Source organism: Helianthus annuus, chromosome 13, assembly GCF_002127325.2.
Source record: "Helianthus annuus cultivar XRQ/B chromosome 13, HanXRQr2.0-SUNRISE, whole genome shotgun sequence".
Taxonomy (NCBI): Eukaryota; Viridiplantae; Streptophyta; class Magnoliopsida; order Asterales; family Asteraceae; genus Helianthus; species Helianthus annuus.
In genome coordinates, this window is record NC_035445.2 from 82,910,616 (window position 1) to 82,932,543 (window position 21,928).

A 21,928-nucleotide genomic window follows, 5' to 3' on the forward strand; every position below is an offset into this window, starting at 1 on the left:
GACAAAAACAAACTTAGTAGTTTTGAAATACAAAGTTTGTTACATTAACTTCAAAAGGGGTAGTGGCGCAGCTTGTTGCACGTCTATCTTCTATTTTGATATAATTTTTTATTTAATCTCCAAAACCTGATTATTTTGAGTTATATGTCGTAAACCTCCCCTCGTGAACTAAATGAACTAATCTTGATCCTTCAAATTTTTAAATCAAATAGTAGGATTGTCATTAGCCCAAGTAATTTTAATTTAAATCCCTTAATCTAACTTTGGTAATTAAAATTGAATTCCTTAATTTTCTCCCTTATTGATTGTTTATAATTGATCAAATCAAAAAAAGATCGATTAAAAAAATTCTTGTGCATCAAATCATTTCTTTTTCTCCTCCACAATCTAAAGTTTTTTCCCTTTCTACCTTTTATATTTAACTTTTGCGTATATTTATTTGTTTTTTTTTTATTATTTAACTTGAATGTTCTTTTGTTTTAATATTTTTCCATGTTTAACTTAATTTTTTTTTCTTAATGTTTATATATCTGGACACTTAATAGTCTATGTTGAAATTAGTTACAAAAAAACTCACATGACCCATCTAATACCTTGCTAATCAAAGAGATCATGTAAAAGGCAACTTGCGCAGGTAAGTAACCAAGCACAAGCCAGCTTTCAAACCTAAGACCTTTATTAAAAGAACTCGAGTACTTATCATTGAACCACCTTTTAAAAGTTACAATCCTCTGTTCTTTATAAAAAAAAAACATTCTTTAAATCCTCTTTAAATTGCGTGTGTTCGCCAAAAATGCTCCGATGATCAACGGAGGTGAACTCGACATAATAATATATTTAAAATCAATAAGAAATAAGGTGTTGGATCTTTTAACTCGTAACTCAACCCATTTGACTTGGCGCTTGTAACCGCAATTTCATAACACCATAGAAGTTTGGTTGTCCAACTCGATTTTAATCTACAAAATTACAACACAAATTCTAAAACACAACTATACAAAGCTAGAACTTCAAACCCTTTCTGCTTTCTCAGGTATACCTATGCACCCACAACAAAACTAAGCTTTACAATACTCATTCATAGGGTAACAACTTTACATGCCAAAACACACTACGCATACAAACACAAAGGGCCGGCCAATCCATGATTCATTACGGAGTAATGAATCATTTCAAAACTGATTTAACATTTACAGAAATCATGTTACCTCCTGCTACTATAGATTATGAATCGATACTGCTTCTGCCAGAGTCCGAATGATCGAGCCGATCAGCTCTCCATGAAACCAAATTCGTAGACTTCAATAGCATGCCTAAGGCTGAAGAACAAGTTGCTCTCACTATTGCATCTGTAGAACGGCTTCCTTTGCTCACCAACAACCCGAAAACCTAAAAAGACATTTTGCATGTTTCAATACAATATGTGTTATAGGTGATTCTTATTCTTTGATTAGGAGAGAGTGGGCCCACCTGATGATGATAATAAGACGCTGAAATGTGCTGATCATCTGTTAAAGCAAGCATGCTGCTAGACAAATAAATGGCATTTGCCTGGATGGCGGGCCAAGGAGCATCAAAAGCCTACGCAATTACGGAATTCGAATAAGTTGATTTTATGGCAGATAGATTATACATGTCTATTTACAATATTTTTATACGCTATTGCTTTTCGTTTTAATTTAAGACCTGTATTATTGATGCCATGTATGTATCAACTCTGGAAGCCAGATGCTGAATAAACTGCCTTGCAAGATCTCTTAGAAAATCTTGATAGTCACTCCTGAAAAGGATAAAAGTGGAACCGCCACATGATTTTGATGTCAAAAAGCATCAAATGTACGAGAAGTATATTATTATTACTACTACTACTGCTACTATTATTATTACTATTTTCGTCGATGTATATACCTGTGATCAGATATAAAACGGTTTGTGTTAAGGAGGGGGATCAAATCCTCAATTTCCATGAGGGGAGCAACCTGTTTGATCGTATTCTGTTTGGTAACAAACAAAATCATTATCAAGAAGCGAAAATAACTTAAAATAATAAAAGCTAGTAAATTTCGCCCGCGCGTTGCGGTGGCGTGAAACGTAAAGTAACGCGAAATATTGTCTAATGAAAACGTATTATATCTGACCCGACTCGTTTCCGAACAAAATTTACGTCAAAACGTAGACCAACTGAAAACGTACATAAAAATTAGCACGAAACGTTTTATATTTGACCCACCCTATTTACTTAAAAAAAATATACGTCAAAATGTAAGAAACTAGTTTTTTTAAGCGAGAAGCCATGGCGTCGAAACGTAAACTTTTACCGTCTAATGAAAACGTGTTATATTTGACCCGACTCGTTTCCGAACAAAATTTACGTCAAAACGTAGACCAACTGAAACGTACATAAAAATTAGCACGAAACGTTTTATATTTGACCCAACTTATTTCCTTAAAAAAACATACGTCGAAACGTAAGAAATAGTGTTTTTTAAGTGAAAGGATGGTACCGCGTTGCGGCGGCATCGAAACGTAAAGTAACTCGAACTTATACCGTCTAATGAAAACATACTATATTTGACACGACTCGTTTTCGAACAGCATTTACGTCAAACCGTAGACCAACTGAAAACGATATAAAAATATGCATGCACGAAAGCGTATTATATGTGACCCGACAAAATTTACGTCGAAACGTAAACTGGAATTTATACCGACACGTACATATATAAAAATAAGGACTTAAAACTCAAGGGTGTCAAAATGACATTTCATAAAGTTTTTTGAAAGTTAAGGTGTAAGTGTAAAAACTGAAAGTTAAAGGGTTAAAGTAAAAAAACAAAAATTAAAATAAAAAGTAAAAACTACAGTAACCCTAACTTGTGTTTTAATAATATTTATAATTATAATATGAGACGCCTGAAGAAACTTACCCGGCAAGCTTGTCGGACAGAATATTCATCATCAAGAAGATGTAGAACCAAACGTGGCAAAACAGCATGTACCTGAAACAAGTAAAGTGTTGCATAACGAGTCAAAATAGGCAACTTTTTAGATGGGTCAAACAGCCTGTTAAAAGTCAATAAAAAACCTGCTCAAGAAAAGAGTCACGTAGGCCAGAACCGTAGTGACTTAACGCTCCAAATGCGGCAAAAGCATTTGCTCTCATCTTCGGGTCCATGGAGAGCTGTTTACAAACCACATAAATTATCCATAACGAAAGAAACTAAACGTTCAGATATCAAACATAATCAGATTACGTTATCTTTTATATAATCAAAAAATTACTCTTGAAAAATTCACCTGGAGATTGCGAAGGCGGACACACAAATTAAGGAGAACATGCTCCACACCGTTTGGTGCTAGCTCAAGAATCTATCACCGTTGAGATGTAAGTTATTAATTCACTATGAATTCCAACAAAATGTTGATTCAAAGATAGAAAATAATATACCGAAAGCAAGCATAAGACTGCAGTCAATTGAACGGAATCATCTGAGTCATCGAGCAAGGCCAATATTACACCAAGAATTTCTTTTGTGTATGTAGTAATATGCATAGGTGGTATCTGCACTAGTCCACGTAGACAAAGACGCCTGACCATAGGAGAATCATCTGACACGTGTCGACACAATGCTTCAACTATTTCCTCCGATACCGAACCAGATCCTTCATTGCTGCATTAAGAAATATTAGTAGAAGTATTGAAACCATTATCCATTATCCAATTAAAATGCAAAGAAAATTATTTTTGGTGAAAGGTAACACCATTCGCTGCATTTTGAATCACTAAAATAAAGTCGAATGTTTTGGCGGGAAATTATTCCGGACATACATGTGACGTACGAACTCAGACAATGCGGCGGCGGCGGCTTCTCTTTGGAATCTCACAGGCTGATTCAAGTATTTACTTAAAATAACTGATATTGCTGAAACCTGAATAAAAATGATGGGAAAAAATCACATACAAGATCAATAAAATGAACATTACACAATATTTTTTTGAGCATATCACACTAGGGTAGGGATCCTAAGAGAAGTCCACCCTATTTGAGAAACTTGAGAAGCATTCTGGACCACACATTTCCCTAAGCTTTTCGTAATATACACATGTGTATAGTTTAGAATTGACTATATACATATATGTGGATTAGGATCAAATACAAAGGATCCTAATTGTAAGAAGTGTAAGAAGGATTTATAGAGTGACAAGTGTCCAATAACCTAAAAAAACCCACTACACAAAAAAACCCACTACAAAAAAAAAAAAAAAAAAAAAAAAAAAAAAAAACCTTAAACATCCACCACCACCAAAAACCTAAACCCCCACCCCCACATCACCCACCCAAAAAAAAAAAAAAAAAATTTTTTTTTTTTGCCGAGGGGTTGGGGGTGGGGGTTTAGGTTTTTGGGTGGTGGTGGGGGTGGGTGTTTAGTTTTTTTTAGATTTTTTTTTAGGTTTTTGGGGGGTTGGGGGGGGGGGGGGGGGTTTAGGTTTTTGGTGGTGATGTAGTGGGTTTAGTTTTAGGTTATTGGACACTTGTCACTCTATAAATCCTTCTTACACTTCTTACAATTAGAAGACTTTGTAGAATAACTTGACCCACATATATGTATATTGTCAAATCTTGAATTATACACATATGTATATTGTCAATTTTAAACTATACATATGTGTATATTACGAAAAGCTTAGGGAAAATGTGTGGTCCAAAATGTTTCTCAAGTTTCTCAATTAGCCTAGTGCTTCTCACAGGATCCTAACCCTATCACACTAATATGCATATAAATATAGAAACATATATGGAAAACATTACCACCATTAGAATTTAATCTGTTGTAAGGAAAAAGAAGAAAACATAAAAAAATTCACCTCTTTAGGTCTTTTTATGGAAATAGAACCAGCTAAGTCACCAATAAGATTGATCCACTTTTCGTCAACATTGTGTTCTCCATCTCTAGCCAAAATCTGATCAGCAAGAAAAATTAAAAATAAAAAAAGATGGCAAACACACCTATCGATGCTGCAATTAGGCTACATTTATCAAAAAGTAAATACCTTTCCCATTTCAAGGTCTCCAACACATTCACAGAATGCCTGAAATGCTATAAGAAGCGTACTGCAATTTAAGATTAATACATAAAGAGAAAATTCAGCCTCAAAACATTCTCAGCATGCAAAAGATATTTATCTTTGGGCAAAACTGCAAGAAAAATGCAACGTACTATTCATTTTTATCGATATATGCAAGGTACATTTTTAACCATTTAATGTAACATATTACCACCACAGTGTAGTTTCTTGCATTAAATGGTAACAACTGGTACATATGTTGCATTACATGGTTAGAAATTGCATATTTAGGTTAGAAAATGGTAAAAACTTGTACATGTGTTGCATTACATGGTTAAAAGAATACATTACGTAAATTAAAAAATAAATAATAAAAAGTTAATTGCGCTTTTTTTCTTCCAAAGTAAAATGCCATTTTCGTCCCTGAGGTTTGGCCAGTTTTGCAACTTTCGTCCAAAGGTTTGTTTTTCCGCATCTGGATCTAAAAGGTTTGAAATCTTGCCATTTTCATCCGGCTTGTTAACTCCATCCATTTTTCTCCATTTAGCCAGAGGTATTTCCGTCTTTTTTGCTAACTTAAACGGCAATTCAGTCTTTTTCACTTGATGTAAAAACACCGAATACCCTTGAAAAAGACTGAATTGCCCATTAAGTTAAGAAAACATACAGAAATACCACTGACTTAACGGAGAAAAATGGATGGAGTTAACGAGCCAGATGAAACTGGCAAGATTTCAAACCTTCTGGATCCAGATGCAGAAAAACAAACCTTTGGACGAAAGTCGCAAAACTGGCCAAACCTCAAGGACGAAAATGGCATTTTATTTTCTCCATTTACTATCACATTGAAAACTTAACATAGAACCAACACACAGAAGTTACCGTAGTTGCTCATACTGTCCGGAAATAGATTGACTGTGACAGCTTCCTAAATGAAGAATAAGTATCGCAGTAACCGACGCATAATTTTGTTCAACTGCTCTCTTACCAATTTTACCACCTCCTCTGCAGAAGAAGCAAACTTTAAACAAAAGTCACATCACAAACTAACTTGAAATTAAGTTAACGCAACAAGAAGACCTGAAGAAGGCAGTCAGAGCAACAATAGCAGCTTGCAGGATCTCATTCTCCGCACGGGCCCCACCAGAATCCCCCGTGTGGTCTCCTTTTCCTGTGTCGCTTTTATGTACATGAGTGTGGCTGAGAGTAGATATCAAGTGTTCTAGAAATGACGATGAAAGCTCGTTGTGCTGAGAAAAAACCTAACAGAAGAAAAAAAACAAGCAAGCTTTATCCTTGGCGAATGATTAACTTTGTAAAATAGTAACCAAGTTTCAGGATTCTTCTAATCAGGTCACTCATAAAAAATTGTTCCAATCAGGTCACTCAAGTTTAGTTTGGTGTTTCCATTCTATACATTTTACCTAAATAGCATGTAATCAATCCTTCATGGCATTTCTTTTATTTTCCTTTTTTTATTATATGATGACATGACTTAAAAATGACATGGATTAAACTAAAAAAATTGTTAAACATTTGGAGTTTTAAAAAAAAAGCGAAAAAATTAAATAGAAATGCGAAAAAGTTTCAAAATTGCAAAAAATTTAAATAGATAAGCGAAAAACTTTTAAAGATTGCGAAAAATTTTAAAAAACTACCATCAACTAACAAGTTTTTGCAAATTTTTTTGAAATTTTTGGCAATCTTTTAAAATAAATGCGCAATATTACAAAAAAACAGTTTTTTAATAAATTTTCACAATTTTTTATAAAAAATCGCGATTTTATAAAAGAAATTCAAAGTTCTTAATTTTTTTTTTTGCAATATTTTTTAAACTATTTTTAAAAATTTTCACAACGAGTTTTTGATAAACTTTTCGCAATTTAAAAAAGATGCATTTTTTTAATCCATGTTAGCATTTTTAAGCCATGTCATCATATAATTAAAAAAAAACTAAATAAATGCCATGTAGGCTTGGTGACCTGCTATTCAGGTAAAATATATAGGATTAGAACATCAAAATAAACTTGAATGACCTGATTAGAACATAACTTTTTATAAGTGACCTAATTAGACCACTCCTAAAACTTGATCACTATCCCTTATATGTATTCTAGTTTAACATTAATGGACACTTACATAAAATGCATCCTGCATTGGCCAACCACCTGGCATTCTAAGTATATCCTTAGTGACAATATCTCTTGCTGCAGCAGTCAATACTTCATTGAAAACAACTCTCGGGCTGGTATTTTCAGCTAGAGAAGAAATCTTTAAAAAGTCAAAGAAATAACATGAATAAAAAGAACAATAGTCAAAAAGGCAGATCCAAAAAACCCCATAGTCAAAAAAAATTGACTGTTTGCATGAGAAAAAGGATACAGCAACAAGTGTTTCATGGCGTAAGTATTTCTCGGTCACGTGAACTGCAGCAGAAAGCAAAGACTGTGCCGTTCTGTAAAAAAACACAGAATTATCCGTGTAATGAAACTATGCACAAATAAAAACACTAATTAAAAGCTTCACGTTAATGACCTTGATATATCAGTCTCGTTCAGCTCGTTTCCCCTTCTAGTAACAAACTCAATGACTGCTTGTATACCACCTTCTGCTGATGGCTTAATCTTATCAGATATAGCTACAGAACAACCACAAAGTGTAGCTACCAGCTGCATTAATTACCAAGAACTATAAATACTGGGTGATGAAGATTACTTTCGTATTTACATCTAAAACCCGAGTTCACACACATTGATACGTGTGTGTAGTCTTACCTCATCTTTTGTCAGCAATATACAAACAGATGAAATGACACGGTTAAATACTTCAGAAGGATCAATAGATGTGTCCTAATCATACAAAGTAGTATGTCAGAAAACAAAAGTACATAAAGGAAAGTGTGTGTGTGTGTGTGTGTGTTTGTGTTTTGGTTTTTTGCATATTTTTATCAACATACTTGTTCGTTTTTTCCGTTTTAGTCTGCGTACTTTTTGTGTACATTTGGGTCATCAAAATATGTTATGTCCCAATTAGGTCATTTTATAGGTCTAAAACCTGCTTTCAAAAATGATTAACTTTTACGAAAAAAGAAAATGTTACTTGTATATTAAAATGTTAGGAGTAAAGTACATGGATAGTCCCTATGGTTTTCCAAAATTTTGGATCTGGTCCCTAGCTTTCTAAAAGTACACGGATGGTCCCGGTGGTTTGCACTTTGTAACGCATTTACTTTTGCCAAAAGTACATGGATGGTCCCTGTGGTTTGCACTTTGTAACACATTTAGCCACGAACTTGGACCTCCTGAAACCTTTAGATTCGTTGGCTGTGGGCTAAATGTGTTACAAAGTGCAAACCACAGGGACCATACGTGTACTTTTGAAAAGTTAGGGACAAAATTCAAAATTGTGGAAAACCACAGGGACTATCCATGTACTTTACTCAAATGTTAGTTTTATATTGACTGTATTACAGGCTGCAAAATGAGCCAAATGGGACACAAATCCATCTTTCAACGATTCATGTGTACAAAAAAGTATGCCGGTTATGCAAAATGGAAATAAAAAAACTTATTACTTTTTATCTTTAAGTATTATATGAACTTACTCTTCTTAGTATGGCTATAACATCCTCAAGGGATGACAAAGCAGCATACGAAGATTCAATAGGTGTGCTAGAATTTGAAGCTGCAGGCCTCGGAAGAGACAGAGATATATCAAAAAACTGGTCTAATATCTGCATGGAATAAAGAAAGATTCAACAACAGACTCAAAAAAGTTGTACTTACATGCATAAACATGCAACGTAAAGTTCCATCAGCTTAATTATTGAACTTAACGTAAAAAATACTGACCTGCGCAGAAAGTTTTCTGACTTCAGAATTTGAGTCTGCGCAACGTGGAAGGTACGCGATGACTCTATCACCCAAATGTAGGGCATCTCGACTTGGCAAAAGAAATGCAGCTGGGCCATAAAAGAACAAGTACAAAGATTTACTGAACATTGCAAAAACAAAATGTGGCAAATTTTGGCCCTGTTACTTATGAATGTATTGTTAAGGGTAATGCTAATCTATAACGGGTCAACCTGGTAAAATAAAAAAATAAAAACTTGAAGTGAAATGGGTCATGTGGGTCGAATGTCGCCCAAAGTGTGTTCTTAACGCATAAAACCTCATAAATCATTTACATACTCTTAATTAGTAACATTTTTATGCATGATGGGGTCATACCTCATGCTTTACGGGTTTTTCAGATAAAAATTGATTATTTACCTTTAACCCAAAGCTTTTCATCTTTTGCAATTTTAACCCCACAAAATTTGTTTTTTTACTTTAACCCATAACTTTTCATTATATGCAATTTAAGTATTTAACCTCTCAAAACCTCTCAACTTTGATCCCCTATACTTTCATCTTTCGCAAATTTCCGTTCTACGTTTCGTCCTTTCGAGTTAACACGGCGCAACGTGCGTGTGTGGTTCAACGTTTTTACGTTTCGCTGTTTCGCTTTATGTTTCGTTCAAAATTTTGGGAGTTAACACAGCGCAACGTGCATGTGTGGTTCAACGTTTATACGTATATTTTTCCCCGTTACAGATCCGTTGCAACGCACGAGTCCTAGATCGACATGTCATATTCACCCCCCGCCGCAACGCGGAGGGGGGCTTAATTCTAGTTTTATTCTAAAAAAAATAAGTTTGAAAGCAAGTGTTCTATGTAAACCTGGCCCCCACGTACCGTCTATAGTAAAATTATTTGTTCAAAAGGAAACCATCATGACATGTCATATTCACCCAACGCACCGAGTCGTTCATCTTGTCACATCTAGGCAAAACTGGAAGAAAAAAGATTTTTTAAAGTTGAACTCACATGGTAGATTTGCAACATTAAACCGTGAGGTGCGATCGACTTGTTTGATGTGCGTGCAGCTTCCCTGACAACCAAGAGTGCAGTAACCCGTGACGCAAAGGGCCCGAAATTTCAGCAGCATCTCATAAACTGCAAGGCACCCTCGTTTCCTCTGATAGTCAAGTGGCGAAGAAACGTATTGATCAATCTGTTTTAAGATATGCAATAACTGCTCGGCACGGCTTCTTCCATCCTCACCGCTAAACAATACAAAATTTTCAAATATAGTACATAAACGTGCTATGAAAATACATCAAGTTCGTAATAGAAGAGTACCTCGTGAGAAGAATTGCACACAAAAGAGTGATAAGGTTGTGAATAAGAGGATTGACAGCATCAGCAGGTTCGTTTGGCAAAGCAAAAAAACCTAAGGTAGCCTGTCAAATAAAACAAATATTTAATAGAAAACAGAGGAAATTGATAGGACTTAATTAAACTGGAATGGAATAAAATGCCATTTTTGTCCCTGAGGTTTGGCCAGTTTTGCGACTTTTGTTCAAAGGTTTGTTTTCCGCATCTGGATCCAAAAGGTTTGAAATCTTGCCATTTTCATCCGGCTTGTTAACTCCATCCATTTTTCTCCGTTAATTCAGGGGTATTTTCGTCTTTTTTTGTTAACTTAAAGTCAGGAGAGACTTAACTTTTATTTAGTAAGGGTATTTTAAATGCTTGTACATAAAGTGAAAAAGACTGAATTGCCCTTTAAGTTAAAAAAAAAAGACGGAATTAACCCTGACTTAACGAAGAAAAATGAATGGAGTTAACAAGCCGGATGAAAATGGCAAGATTTCAAACCTTTTGGATCCAAATGCGGAAAAACAAACCTTTGGACGAAAGTCGCAAGACTGACAAAACCTCAGGGACGAAAATGGCATTTTACTCATTAGACTATATACAGTTAAAACTGGCACCTTCATGACAATGTTGCGCATTTCAGTTGTCAACTTTGGATCCACAGATACTAAAGTAGTGCAAGCACTTAAAGCAAGGGCCTAAAATACATGGAAAATGAATAAATGAATTAACATATAACAACTTGTCGTCAAGGTAAATAACTAATTACAAAATGAAACTATAACGGGAGTTGAAAACCTGTGTGCGTAATAGTTCAACACTCAAATCAGAAAAACCTTCTTCATCATGTCGGCGCATTAGAGTTAATATGTAGTCAAGCAACAGGTCTCTTTTTTTCAATGGGAATGATATACCACTTTCAGCAGCATTTATGACAGCAAGTCCTGCATTACCAACAATAATTTGTCTTACAAATCGGCAAAAATTACCACTTGAAATATTTTAACATGTGACAAACAAGATTTTGCTGGTTTAAACGATTAACACATATATTCAAAAACATAAATAAGAGAAGAAAATAAAACGAAAAAAATAGAGTATTATGTATAGTACAACAGAACAGCATTCATGCTGTGCCTTTAAAACTTCACACAAGCACAAATTTGTAAGAGTTTGACCAACCTAATAAGTCAATGGCGGTGATAACAGCTTGCTTCGCACTAGGGTGACGTACATTTAGAAGATGAGACAGCATGTTAGTTCCCTGAGAAAGCAGTTACAAGTCAATGAACTTAAAATAAACAGAAAACATGAACGCATGAAAGAAAAACGCCGCATGAGTGAAACACGAAAGTGAACCAAAAAAATAGCGGAAGCTTTACCACAAGTGCATCTATTCTGGCTTCAATTACAGTTGACGGAGCGTATCTTGCAGCATATCCATACATTAGAGCCAGTGCAGCGTGAATATCATCTGAATCTTGCATCTTACTTTTATCCGAGAAGAAGGATAGAAATCTGCAATTCAAACCATTTCACAATGTTAAGACTAACGTTAATAATATATAGTTAAACAATAGATAATTCTAGCACCTTTCAGTCTCATGAAAATAGATAATCTAGTTAACATATTAATATATTACCTCTGAAAAATACTTTCCCCGACATTGTCAAGAATCTCTTTAAGTTTATCCAAAACAGTATCCAAGTGTGATGCTGCAACCTGCAAGAAATTGTCATCAGAAAATTATAAAAATCGGTATTTTTTTCTACTCATAGTATGTTCTTGTTTAATAAACTTCACTTGTAATATATGCACTATACATACCAACCCCATGGCTTTTGCCAAACCAAGCCGATTTTCAGGAATGGTAATATTTGCTTGCTTGTACATCCAGTCGATCTTATCACGAACATAAGTCCTGTTATCGACTTTCTGAAGAAGTATACCAAGACATCTATAGAAGTACAAAAAAATCTCATTATGCTCCTCAAAACTTGCAATGAATAATAAAAAGTTAGATAAGAAAATTTATATAGTCTTAAAACAAAAGGTCGGTGGGACCCACCGACCATTCTAACCCCTAAACTTTTGACAAATGACAATTTCAACCCTAGACTTCTAATTCATCTTTAAACTTTTGGTTTTTTCACTTCCCTTAGCTTTTGACAAATGACAATTTCAACCCTAGATTTCTAATTCATTTTAAAACTTTGGTTTTTTCACTTCACATCCTTAAACTTTTGACATGAAACACTATTAACCCTCATCCTTAAGTAAGTTACACATTCACTTCTAACTTTTGGTAATTGACAACTTTGACCCGTCAACCTTTTAAACTTAATAACTTGACACATTATTGTATTTAAATTGACTTTACACCGTAACGTGCGACACATTATTATACTTTTTTATCTATGCCTAACCACATTAACGTCTAAATTGCTTTTACGACTTTACACTGCTGTCTAAAATAATTTTACAACTTTACACCGCAACAATCGAGACAATATCTAATGACAATACAAAGTCAAAAACATGTAATGTCATGTGCGGGCACCACACATTAATGTCATCATCGTACATTGTAACTGCAATGCTTATATAGGTTACACCGAGTAAAATCGGACACGTCGAAACACGCATTTTCATATAGTTAACGCATCACATAATGTGCCACCAGCTATAAACAACTAAGGTGTCGCCGCTGCAACGCGCGGCCTATGGCAACAATCGAGTTCAACAAGATAAAGAAAATGCAAAAAACATAAATGCAAATAAGCGCATACCTGTGAAGTAGTGCAGAATGCTCATCATCAGTTGTATAAAGTTCATACTGTTTTGCAAACGCATTTCCTAAAGAAATTACCCAATCGGTGTCTTGGACAACGTCCAATGTTTCAGCCAGAAACTGTAATAGAAAGTAATGCATTTTTTACAAATGACATTCCAAAACCGTCATGTTTATAAGATATCAAATAATGTTGCTGCATGTAAAGTGCAGTAGAGAAATAGTTTCAAGAAATGTATGAACGTGTTTCCATATGAAATAGTAGAGAATTCATAACACGTACATTGATAATCATATCATCCCATGTCTCTTGATAAGAAAGGTCTTGTTTAAGGTCTTCTGTGTCGCTGACATATGCTTTCATTTTTGGAATCTAGAACTTACCAAAACAATATATTAGTTAAAGAATCAGGTAAAAGCATGTAACAATTAACCATACAATGACAGATTATTGACTACATAACCTCGGTACCTCATCTTGCCAAAACAAGTTTATGTTTTTCGGAAATAAAGACGCCAAGTAACACAGCACCTGCAAGTACCAAGCACAAGTAATGTTAATGCTTCTGTCAAAATGTGAAGTTATGGGTATGTATGGGACACAACTTTTACGCGCTTTAGCTTTCATTAATAAGTTGTGCTCTGTAGCTACCTAAACAAGCTAGAGCTTCTAATAAAGACAAAATAAGCTTCTAATCTTAATTTATTGTGTACATTTGGGTTTTTTTATGTGTGTCCTTTTATGTTATTTTAAACTTTTAACTACAGTTGACCTACTTGGCCAGACACTCTTATACTATGGCTCAAACTAGCAGCTAGGCCTGTAAACGAATCGAACGTTCATGAACAGTTCACGAACTTGTTCGGCGGGAAGTTCGTATATGTTCATTTACTTAATAATCGAACGAACATGAACAATTTCTTTCGTTCATATAATTAAACGAACAAACATGAACAAATGTTATGTTCGTTCATTTATGTTCAGGAACGTATGTTTATATTCGTTTAAATTTTAATATATACATAAGTAGTTATATTCATATAAATATAAACAGAAAAGTGGCTTTATGACTACTTATATAAGTATAAATAATTAGTAGTTCGGCTTTCTTGTAATAAGAATAAGCTTTAGAATGGAACTTATCGTAATCAATCACTAATTTACATAATCAATCACTAAATTACATATAAAAAACCAGCTTTGGTTCATTTGTCTTCGTTTATTTAGGTCAATTATGTCCATTTGTGTTCGTTTAAGTCTGTTTATGTCTGTTTACGTTCGTGAACTGTTCGTTTAGTTTTAAACGAACACGAACATACCCATTTTCTTAATCATTGAGCATGAACACAAAAAGTTGTTTGATTATATGTTCGTGTTTGTGTACATGTTCTATTAAAGTTAAATGAACGAACACGAACACGCCTCTGTTCGTGTTCATTCGATTCGTTTACAGGCCGGCTAGCAGATACAGCTATAGCTAATTTTGGAAAATTGTACCCTATGTCTAGCTTATTTACACGTAATATATATAGCTGTTAGTAGCAATAATATACTTACCGTCAAGATTTGAGTAGCGAGTTGCTCCCTTGCAAGAGGATTGTGAAGGAGCACCACCAGACGTGCAAAAAGCTCCTGAGGTGAATTTAAACAGATCATGATCAGTTGATTTTATGCACCACAGAAACCGTATAAGACTGCGTATAATGTACAATCAAAACACACCTCAGGGCGTGGAATATCAACACGTGTTCTACATTCACGAATCATCCTATCATTATGAATAGATCTATGCCTGCACATATCTGATATACACCTGCAAACCTGCAAAATGTATTGATTATTACTCCAGAATGTCACAATAATTAATAACTCATCTACCGGTAAAACAATGCATTCCGAGGGTAAAAACCCTTTATATAAACTTTAGATTTTTATCATATTGTCAGGTATAAAATCAAGTCAACATTACCGTGGCAACTGCACCAGTGTATAAACGAGGTATGATCATCTTCAACATGAATGGCCAAAGAACATGCTGCATATTCACATATAAGCTATTGTCAGCTTTTGATTCAGATTTCTTCTTTTTGACTGACCAATTTCATACGGGATGCAAAAGGTAATATAGCAGCAATAGTTATATTTACCTCCATTTCAGGAATAGTTATGGTTATTAAAAGGAGACCTTTTTCACATATTGCCCTTAACTCTGTTGGCCGAACAGACCCAATTTTTGCCTGAGAGAAACAATGCAACACAGGCACACACTTAGTGGACTTCAAAATCACAATTACACATGTATGGTACTCTGATATACCAGATACAAACCTCTGCTCGCTTTTGCTGAAATGAATAATAAAGATTGGCAGGTCTAAATGAGTCTTTTGAGATCACAAGCTCATCTATTTCTTGATCTGACATGGCACAATGCCGTACAAGATATTCGACAAACAGTTCACCAGAAGGACCAACCAAGTAACAATGGGAAGCCATAACGACTATTAGCTGGAAAGAGAATGAAGTTATGTTTAAACTATTAGACCATATCATTTGTGTAATACTAGGGATATTTTTATAATAAAAACTGATTTAGTCCCATAGTTTGGTTATTTAGTTTCCTTATTTACTTATAGTTAATGATTCATAAATAAAGGGTAGAGCTAGTCTACAAAGGGTATTTTTTTCTAAGAGGTCTTATGAACCATTAGATTATATTTTGGATGGGTGAGATTGATTAGTGGCATTTTTGTAAATTATGTTTTAAATTTAGTTATTTATAAGATAGCATAGGGTACAAATGTAAATTTGCGCGCTCTGTATTCAGAAACCCACATGCAAGGCACATGTAACTTCCCCCGTATTTTTTAAACGCTAATAACTTTTTTATACGTAATTTAAAAAAAATAAATAAATAAATACACCATGTAACGAGCGTTTTTTTCTCTTTAATATGAGTACCATATTGCTATATATATACATATAAAAAATTACGTTTCAACTGGTTGTTTTTAGTACATGGAGTTTTGAGCATGTTCATACAATGGTGTTTTAGATAGCAGGTACATGGTGTTTTATTTTGCAGGTAACAAAGAATACATGGTGTTTTATTTTACAGGTACATGGTGTTTTATTTTACACGTATATGGTGTTTTATCCATATTTACATATAATATATTTATATATTGCATAAGACATAGTATAAACTAACACCACCATAACTCCAGTGTATGGATTATAAGCATACCTCTGCAAGTGCTTTACAAACTCCTAGATTTTGCTCCTCTAATAATAACGTAATGGCTTCTATGAGTGCTGGTCTTTTATTATGCCAAGCTTCAGATAACCTAATAATAATATACAATAATTGGTGTAAAGGGGGGAAATAAAAGTGTCATGGCTTACTTTTTGAATTCGTATTTGCACTGCGTATCTATTTTACAGGTATTTATACCTGGGCAAAAGATGTTTAAGAACACAGAGAGCACCAAAAGTCATTTGATCTTCTTTCAACTTTGATTTCTGTAAGAGGAAGAGACATGTCACTTTATCATTCAATGATCAATAATATTATATTAAGAAAAATTATGGGACTTACATTTACAAGAAAAATAAACAATTCCTCAGGATACACCAACCCGACGGTGAGAAAGCAATGTTGAACTTCATTATATGTCTGCAATAAAAGATAATCAAGATGGTTATAAACAAAGATTCGAAACAAACCATTTGATATCGAACTTGTATAACACCTTGAGGCCTACTGAGAAATATGTACACTCTTTGATGTCGGTATAACTACAAACAACTGGAAGAAGCGTCGACAAAACAACTGTGAGATCCTGAGAAAGGACATATATTACAATCACGAAGGCAAAAACAAATAATTGGTGGTTAGCATTAACACCGTTAGAAATATGTAGTCTAACAAACCTCAAAATCGAGCAGAGGAGAGCCCTTTTCAGAGAGTAAAGATGCGTTCAGTAGATTGTGAAGGCTACATGTAGCCAAAAAGGCAGTATTATGGTCTCTTTTATACCTGCATAACAATATTCCAGTGTTCAACCATGTAAGAAAACATATAATTGTCCAATTACATACGAGATAAAAAAAAAACAAAACAAAACATGATCTTTGCATCTTACAATTCCAATATAGTTGGAACAAATTTTGGTAAAGAAGCCTTCAACAATGTTCTAGTGACAAGACCAACCAATTGACCCAACGCTTCAACAGCAGACGTCCGGACCTGATTTACAAGTTATATTAGCTTGAAAAGTAAAAACAATGTATTGAAGCGTGTAAAATAATCTATGCAGTTAATGCGGTAAAAAACCGGTATTTGGGATATAGGTTATCGCGGTGGGATATCGGTAATTTTAATATCATGCATAATTCATATATATAGCAATTTAAAACTAACAATTCAGTATATTCTCCTACTATTAACAAATTAACCCTTTGCAACTTGCAAAACACCAGCAAACTGTAGCAAGTAGGAACTGATTAAGACTTAAAAGCTAACATTTAACACTAACAATTAAGACTTAAAACACTAATAGCAGCAATAGAAGAAAGACAAATGGGAGAACTCAGGAAAATCGGTGACACATCGGTCAATATCGCCGATAATATCGGTACCGATATTTGACACCGATATTTTACATGGGGACCGATAACTGATAGCTGATATATCACCGACATTAACTGCATAGAAAATAACTCCAGCTTAGCACTGATGAATATCAGAAAACCGAGGTAATCAATGTTGGACTATCTTATGGATTTTGATATCAGTTCTCATTCTATACGTAATGTCTTATCACATGGAATTTTCAAACAATAACTTTGCAATAAAAGCACAGTTTCATGAAAGCAGACCTTGAGATCACGTGAAGTTGCCCAATTTTGCAATAAAAGCTCAAAGGCAGAGTTTAGAAATGACCTGCGCTTAAGCATGTCAATTTCAGAAAGAAAAGAAAACGTGTAAATATCATAGACTCAAAAGCTGCTGACAAGCAAATTAATTTCTCACGTGACATCACTATCAAGAATCGACGAAAGAGGAAACTCAACACTGTATTGCCAACAGGCTTGACACCAACACTTGAATGCTGGAAACGCAAGAAAAAGTCAAAAAAACCCATTTGATAGATTATAGAATATCCACGCACATTATTCAACTTTCAAGTCTCAACGTACCATTTGCAAAAATCGGTCGATGCTGATCTCTAACATTTCCAAGAATGGGAAGAACTCGGGACAGTACACCTTTAAGTCTTGGGGTAAACTGAAGAGCTTCAATTTAATGTTCATTTCACCAAAAGATATTCAGTTTCGGCGCTTAACTTTTTTATCACGCAAAAATAAAATGAAAAATCTTCGATCATCTACAATGTGAGTGAATCGGAGAGTTTTGACACAGAACTAACCATCAGAAGTAGCGAAGTCTGCAAGTATTTGGACCATTGCTGGTAGAGCTGAGTTCTGTGCAGATAGGTGAAGAAATAATTCTTCCATCATCTGCAATGAGAATGCGTAAAAAAGCTCAAACGTTAAAACATACATTGTGGAGCAAAGAAACGTATGAAAGAATAATACATTTATTTAGTTTGTTACTAGTCTGCTTAGAAAAACAGAATTACGGTTCTACCCTCAAAAGTGGTTCACGTGGTAGTGGTTTAGAGACATTGAATACTCTATATAACATCTAAAAAACTAATATGTTACCCACCGCTTAATAAGTTTCAACCTTTACGATGAACAACAAGAGCATAAGCACTTACCAGGTCCGGTAAATGAGAACCGATTGCAACAAGTAGAGAAGAAGCAGCTCTTTGCCAATCAGCTTTTATTTCCTACAACGCATAGCAAAGATAAATCGACATGCCCTAATCTGTGAGAGCAAAAACTAGCTATATACATTTGAACTGAGTAAAAAATACAAAGCTATAAGTAACTGATACGAACCGAATCGTAATCAAATGATCCAAAGAAAATAGATAAGATCTTGAGAGAAAACAAGACTTTTGGAAGTGATTAATTCATTTCTTCAATCATAATCTCTTATCACAATCGAAGCATGCCTTTATAGGCTTACAAAACAAACAAAATAAACTAACCACTAACCCCACTACTATATTAAATAAACAACTGCAAAAAGAAAATACTTGAACAAAAGAATGCAAGAAATAATGTATGCATGGAAGGTAGAGTTGTATGGCAGATGTGGTACACACAGTAATTAGGTTAATAATAAGCCAAACTGGACCCTTTCTGAATATGTTACTACCTTTGATGAAATGATCTCAGCAGTAGCAAGTTTGGCAAGTTTTTCCATATAAGCATTGTCCACTTCCCCTTCTTCTAGGGCACCGATTGCAATCGACATCACTTGAAATACACCAGCAATATTCCCAAACCTCTGCCAGTAACACAAAACAAGAACTTCAAACAGTTTGTTCTTTTAACCTCCTAAACATATATATATATATATAGAGAGAGAGGGTGGTTCCGGTACACAATGCTTTGAACCTAAAAACAGCAAGAAGTAAAGTAACGGAATCTAACACAAAGTCTAGTATGTAACAACACATGTGTTTACATATCAGCACTTTACTTCTCACCGATTTTAGGTTAAAGAGTCGTGTATTCGATCACACCTCAATGTATTATATACATATATATACACATATATATGGTACAGTAAGAATTGAAAACCCTCATTTGCTCCCAAATTAGACTCCTCTCTCAAACTCCACAAATAAACCTATTATATCAGTTTAACAACTCATTAATAGCATATAACTACCCGACGTCCGCCACGAGAAACGGTTAAGCAACAGTCAAGAACTAGAAGTGGATTCCTGCAATTCCATCACAATCTCAATCTCAATTTCAATTCACCAAATCAATCAAGTCCTAGATATGCATATATACGTATAAATACTTACAGTGGAGCGAGAGATTTGAGAGACGCCATGGACGCTTGCTTAACCATGGGGGATTCATCGGCGAGAGAGGAGACCAAAACCTGGATCGCGTCTGAAAAATCGGGGAGAAAAATAATATTAATTGGAGAATGAAATTGAGAAGGTTAATGGAGGAATTAGGGGAGTACCGGGAGCAGGAATGGAGTTTCCAGAACTTGCTGCCATTAATTAATAATTAATGATAAATATTGTTAGTGCATTCGAAGAGGAGAACGAAGAAGAAGAAGAAGAGAAGAGAAAAATGGATCGCGAACGACAGACACCGTGTGATGCCGGGGTGTATAGTGGACAGGTGGGCGGTGGCTTCATCATTTTTCTTTTATTTATAAAAAGGTATTATTATTATTATTCTTTGGCATAAATATATTAATAATAACTATATAAATAACTAAGAATTGTACGACTTTAGCTTTGTGTTTATTAATTAACATTAACAAATAAAACAAAATATACAAAGTTTGTGGTATATTATGTATGTGACGGTTATATAACCAACCACCCATACACTTTTTTATGTTGTATATTTAATTAATGCATAGTGTATAGTAGTCTTGTACATATGTTTACATGGTTGTGAGAGTTTTTATATATGTGTATGTTTTAAATTTAAATTTAAATAAGTATTTAGGATCCCATATGTTGCGGTGGAGCCATTAGATCAGACGAAGAATAGACGTAAAAACGTTGAGCCACACACATTACAGTGTGTTAACTTGCATAATGTAGAATGATAAAAAGACAAGTTTTAAAAATCCGAGAGGCGGTACTGTGAATCCAGAAGATAAAAAAATAAGTATGATTAATACTAAAAGTGATGTTTCTATTATTTCATCAAATTTATTAAGAGAGGGATTGTCTATTTACTTAACTAAGATTAAGTCATTAAACTAAAAAAAGGAAAAGACAAATATAGAAGTATTTTTGAAAGTTTTGCTCTTTACAAACATTTATTTATCATATAACGTTTTCTCCTTTTTAATATTAAATACCACCATATAGTGGGGAGATGCTAGTATTGGTGGTAGGAGATTGAAACACCACCAATAGAAACAAAGGAAATTGAATAGTGAAATTGTGAGGGGGGGGGGCAAATTTGATAAATTATATACGGTAAACAGGTGCATATTTTACCTAATGGTAATCAAATTTTCTCGGTTAATAAATAAAGACATGTCAATGTGGGATAGCGCACTTGGTAGAGGCATTTGTCTCTTAAAGAGAAGGTCTCAGTTTCAAACCTAGGCAAGGGAAAATTTAAGAATTATTGGTGTGTAACATTTGTCGTTCAAAAAATAAATAAATAAATAAAGACATTCATAAATTTTTCTAACTAAAAGAATGACTCAGGTTTCAATATTGTTTCATTGTTGTGATTTTTTTTTAAATTTAAAATGGTCTTAAAATTAGGTAACCGGAATGAAACATATATTGAACTTGGTTATTAATTAGCAATGAGTTTTCAGAACTAGCACGTTACGACATAGAGTTTGGATCAATCAATACAAAAGAAATTAAATAGTAAATATATGTGAGGAGAGAAAGTTGATAAATTATACAGGGAAATTATGTTTGTAAGTTTAACCTAGAGTAAAAGGTAATGGTACATAAACAAAAAATCAATAAATAATAACTAAGTTCAACATGTGTTTTATTTAGATCACCTAACTTAAAATGTACACAACAATGAAAAAGTATAGAAACTTAAGTAATTTATTAGTTGGAAAAAATATGAATGATTTTATTAGCAATATTAAATCTTGGTAATCATTTTATGATTTACTCCCAATAATAACTAACATAGTTCTCTAATTTAGGAAAACCCTTTGCTCAATTTAGTGTTATCATGATTCTCATAGGATTCTGTTGTTAACACTAAA

The 21,928-nt window shown here is 34.1% G+C and overlaps 1 protein-coding gene across 5 annotated transcripts; it reads right to left on the reverse strand.

The window, feature by feature from the left end:
* Positions 1–896: 896 nt before the first annotated feature.
* Positions 897–20,353, reverse strand: LOC110898379 (protein SHOOT GRAVITROPISM 6). Of its 5 annotated transcripts, none has more exons than XM_035982023.1 (50): positions 20,180–20,353; positions 20,013–20,103; positions 19,871–19,925; positions 19,352–19,483; positions 18,846–18,917; positions 18,492–18,582; positions 18,262–18,357; positions 18,095–18,173; positions 17,941–18,004; positions 17,205–17,308; positions 16,993–17,098; positions 16,824–16,901; positions 16,658–16,735; positions 16,514–16,581; positions 16,307–16,406; positions 15,391–15,567; positions 15,210–15,299; positions 15,032–15,097; positions 14,785–14,883; positions 14,620–14,694; positions 13,534–13,593; positions 13,345–13,434; positions 13,060–13,181; positions 12,098–12,227; positions 11,913–11,992; positions 11,652–11,787; positions 11,452–11,533; positions 11,068–11,213; positions 10,887–10,967; positions 10,252–10,352; positions 9,937–10,175; positions 8,920–9,029; positions 8,673–8,801; positions 7,843–7,917; positions 7,604–7,737; positions 7,451–7,523; positions 7,208–7,339; positions 6,149–6,330; positions 5,951–6,073; positions 5,054–5,114; positions 4,868–4,963; positions 3,830–3,930; positions 3,449–3,671; positions 3,298–3,369; positions 3,086–3,181; positions 2,928–2,999; positions 1,909–1,994; positions 1,687–1,780; positions 1,471–1,581; positions 897–1,389 (listed from the first exon to the last, which is right to left on the reverse strand). In XM_035982023.1, exons 1-50 carry the CDS (start codon positions 20,214–20,216, stop codon positions 1,225–1,227), a joined length of 5,160 nt encoding a protein of 1,719 aa, XP_035837916.1. In that variant the 5' UTR covers positions 20,217–20,353; the 3' UTR covers positions 897–1,224. The 5 variants fall into 5 exon arrangements, with proteins under 5 accessions (XP_035837916.1, XP_022000851.1, XP_022000852.1 ...); XM_022145159.2 differs by having other exon boundaries at positions 16,812–16,901; positions 20,180–20,216; XM_022145160.1 differs by lacking the exons at positions 18,846–18,917; positions 19,352–19,483; positions 19,871–19,925; positions 20,013–20,103; positions 20,180–20,353 and having other exon boundaries at positions 16,812–16,901; positions 18,262–18,349.
* Positions 20,354–21,928: the final 1,575 nt, after the last annotated feature.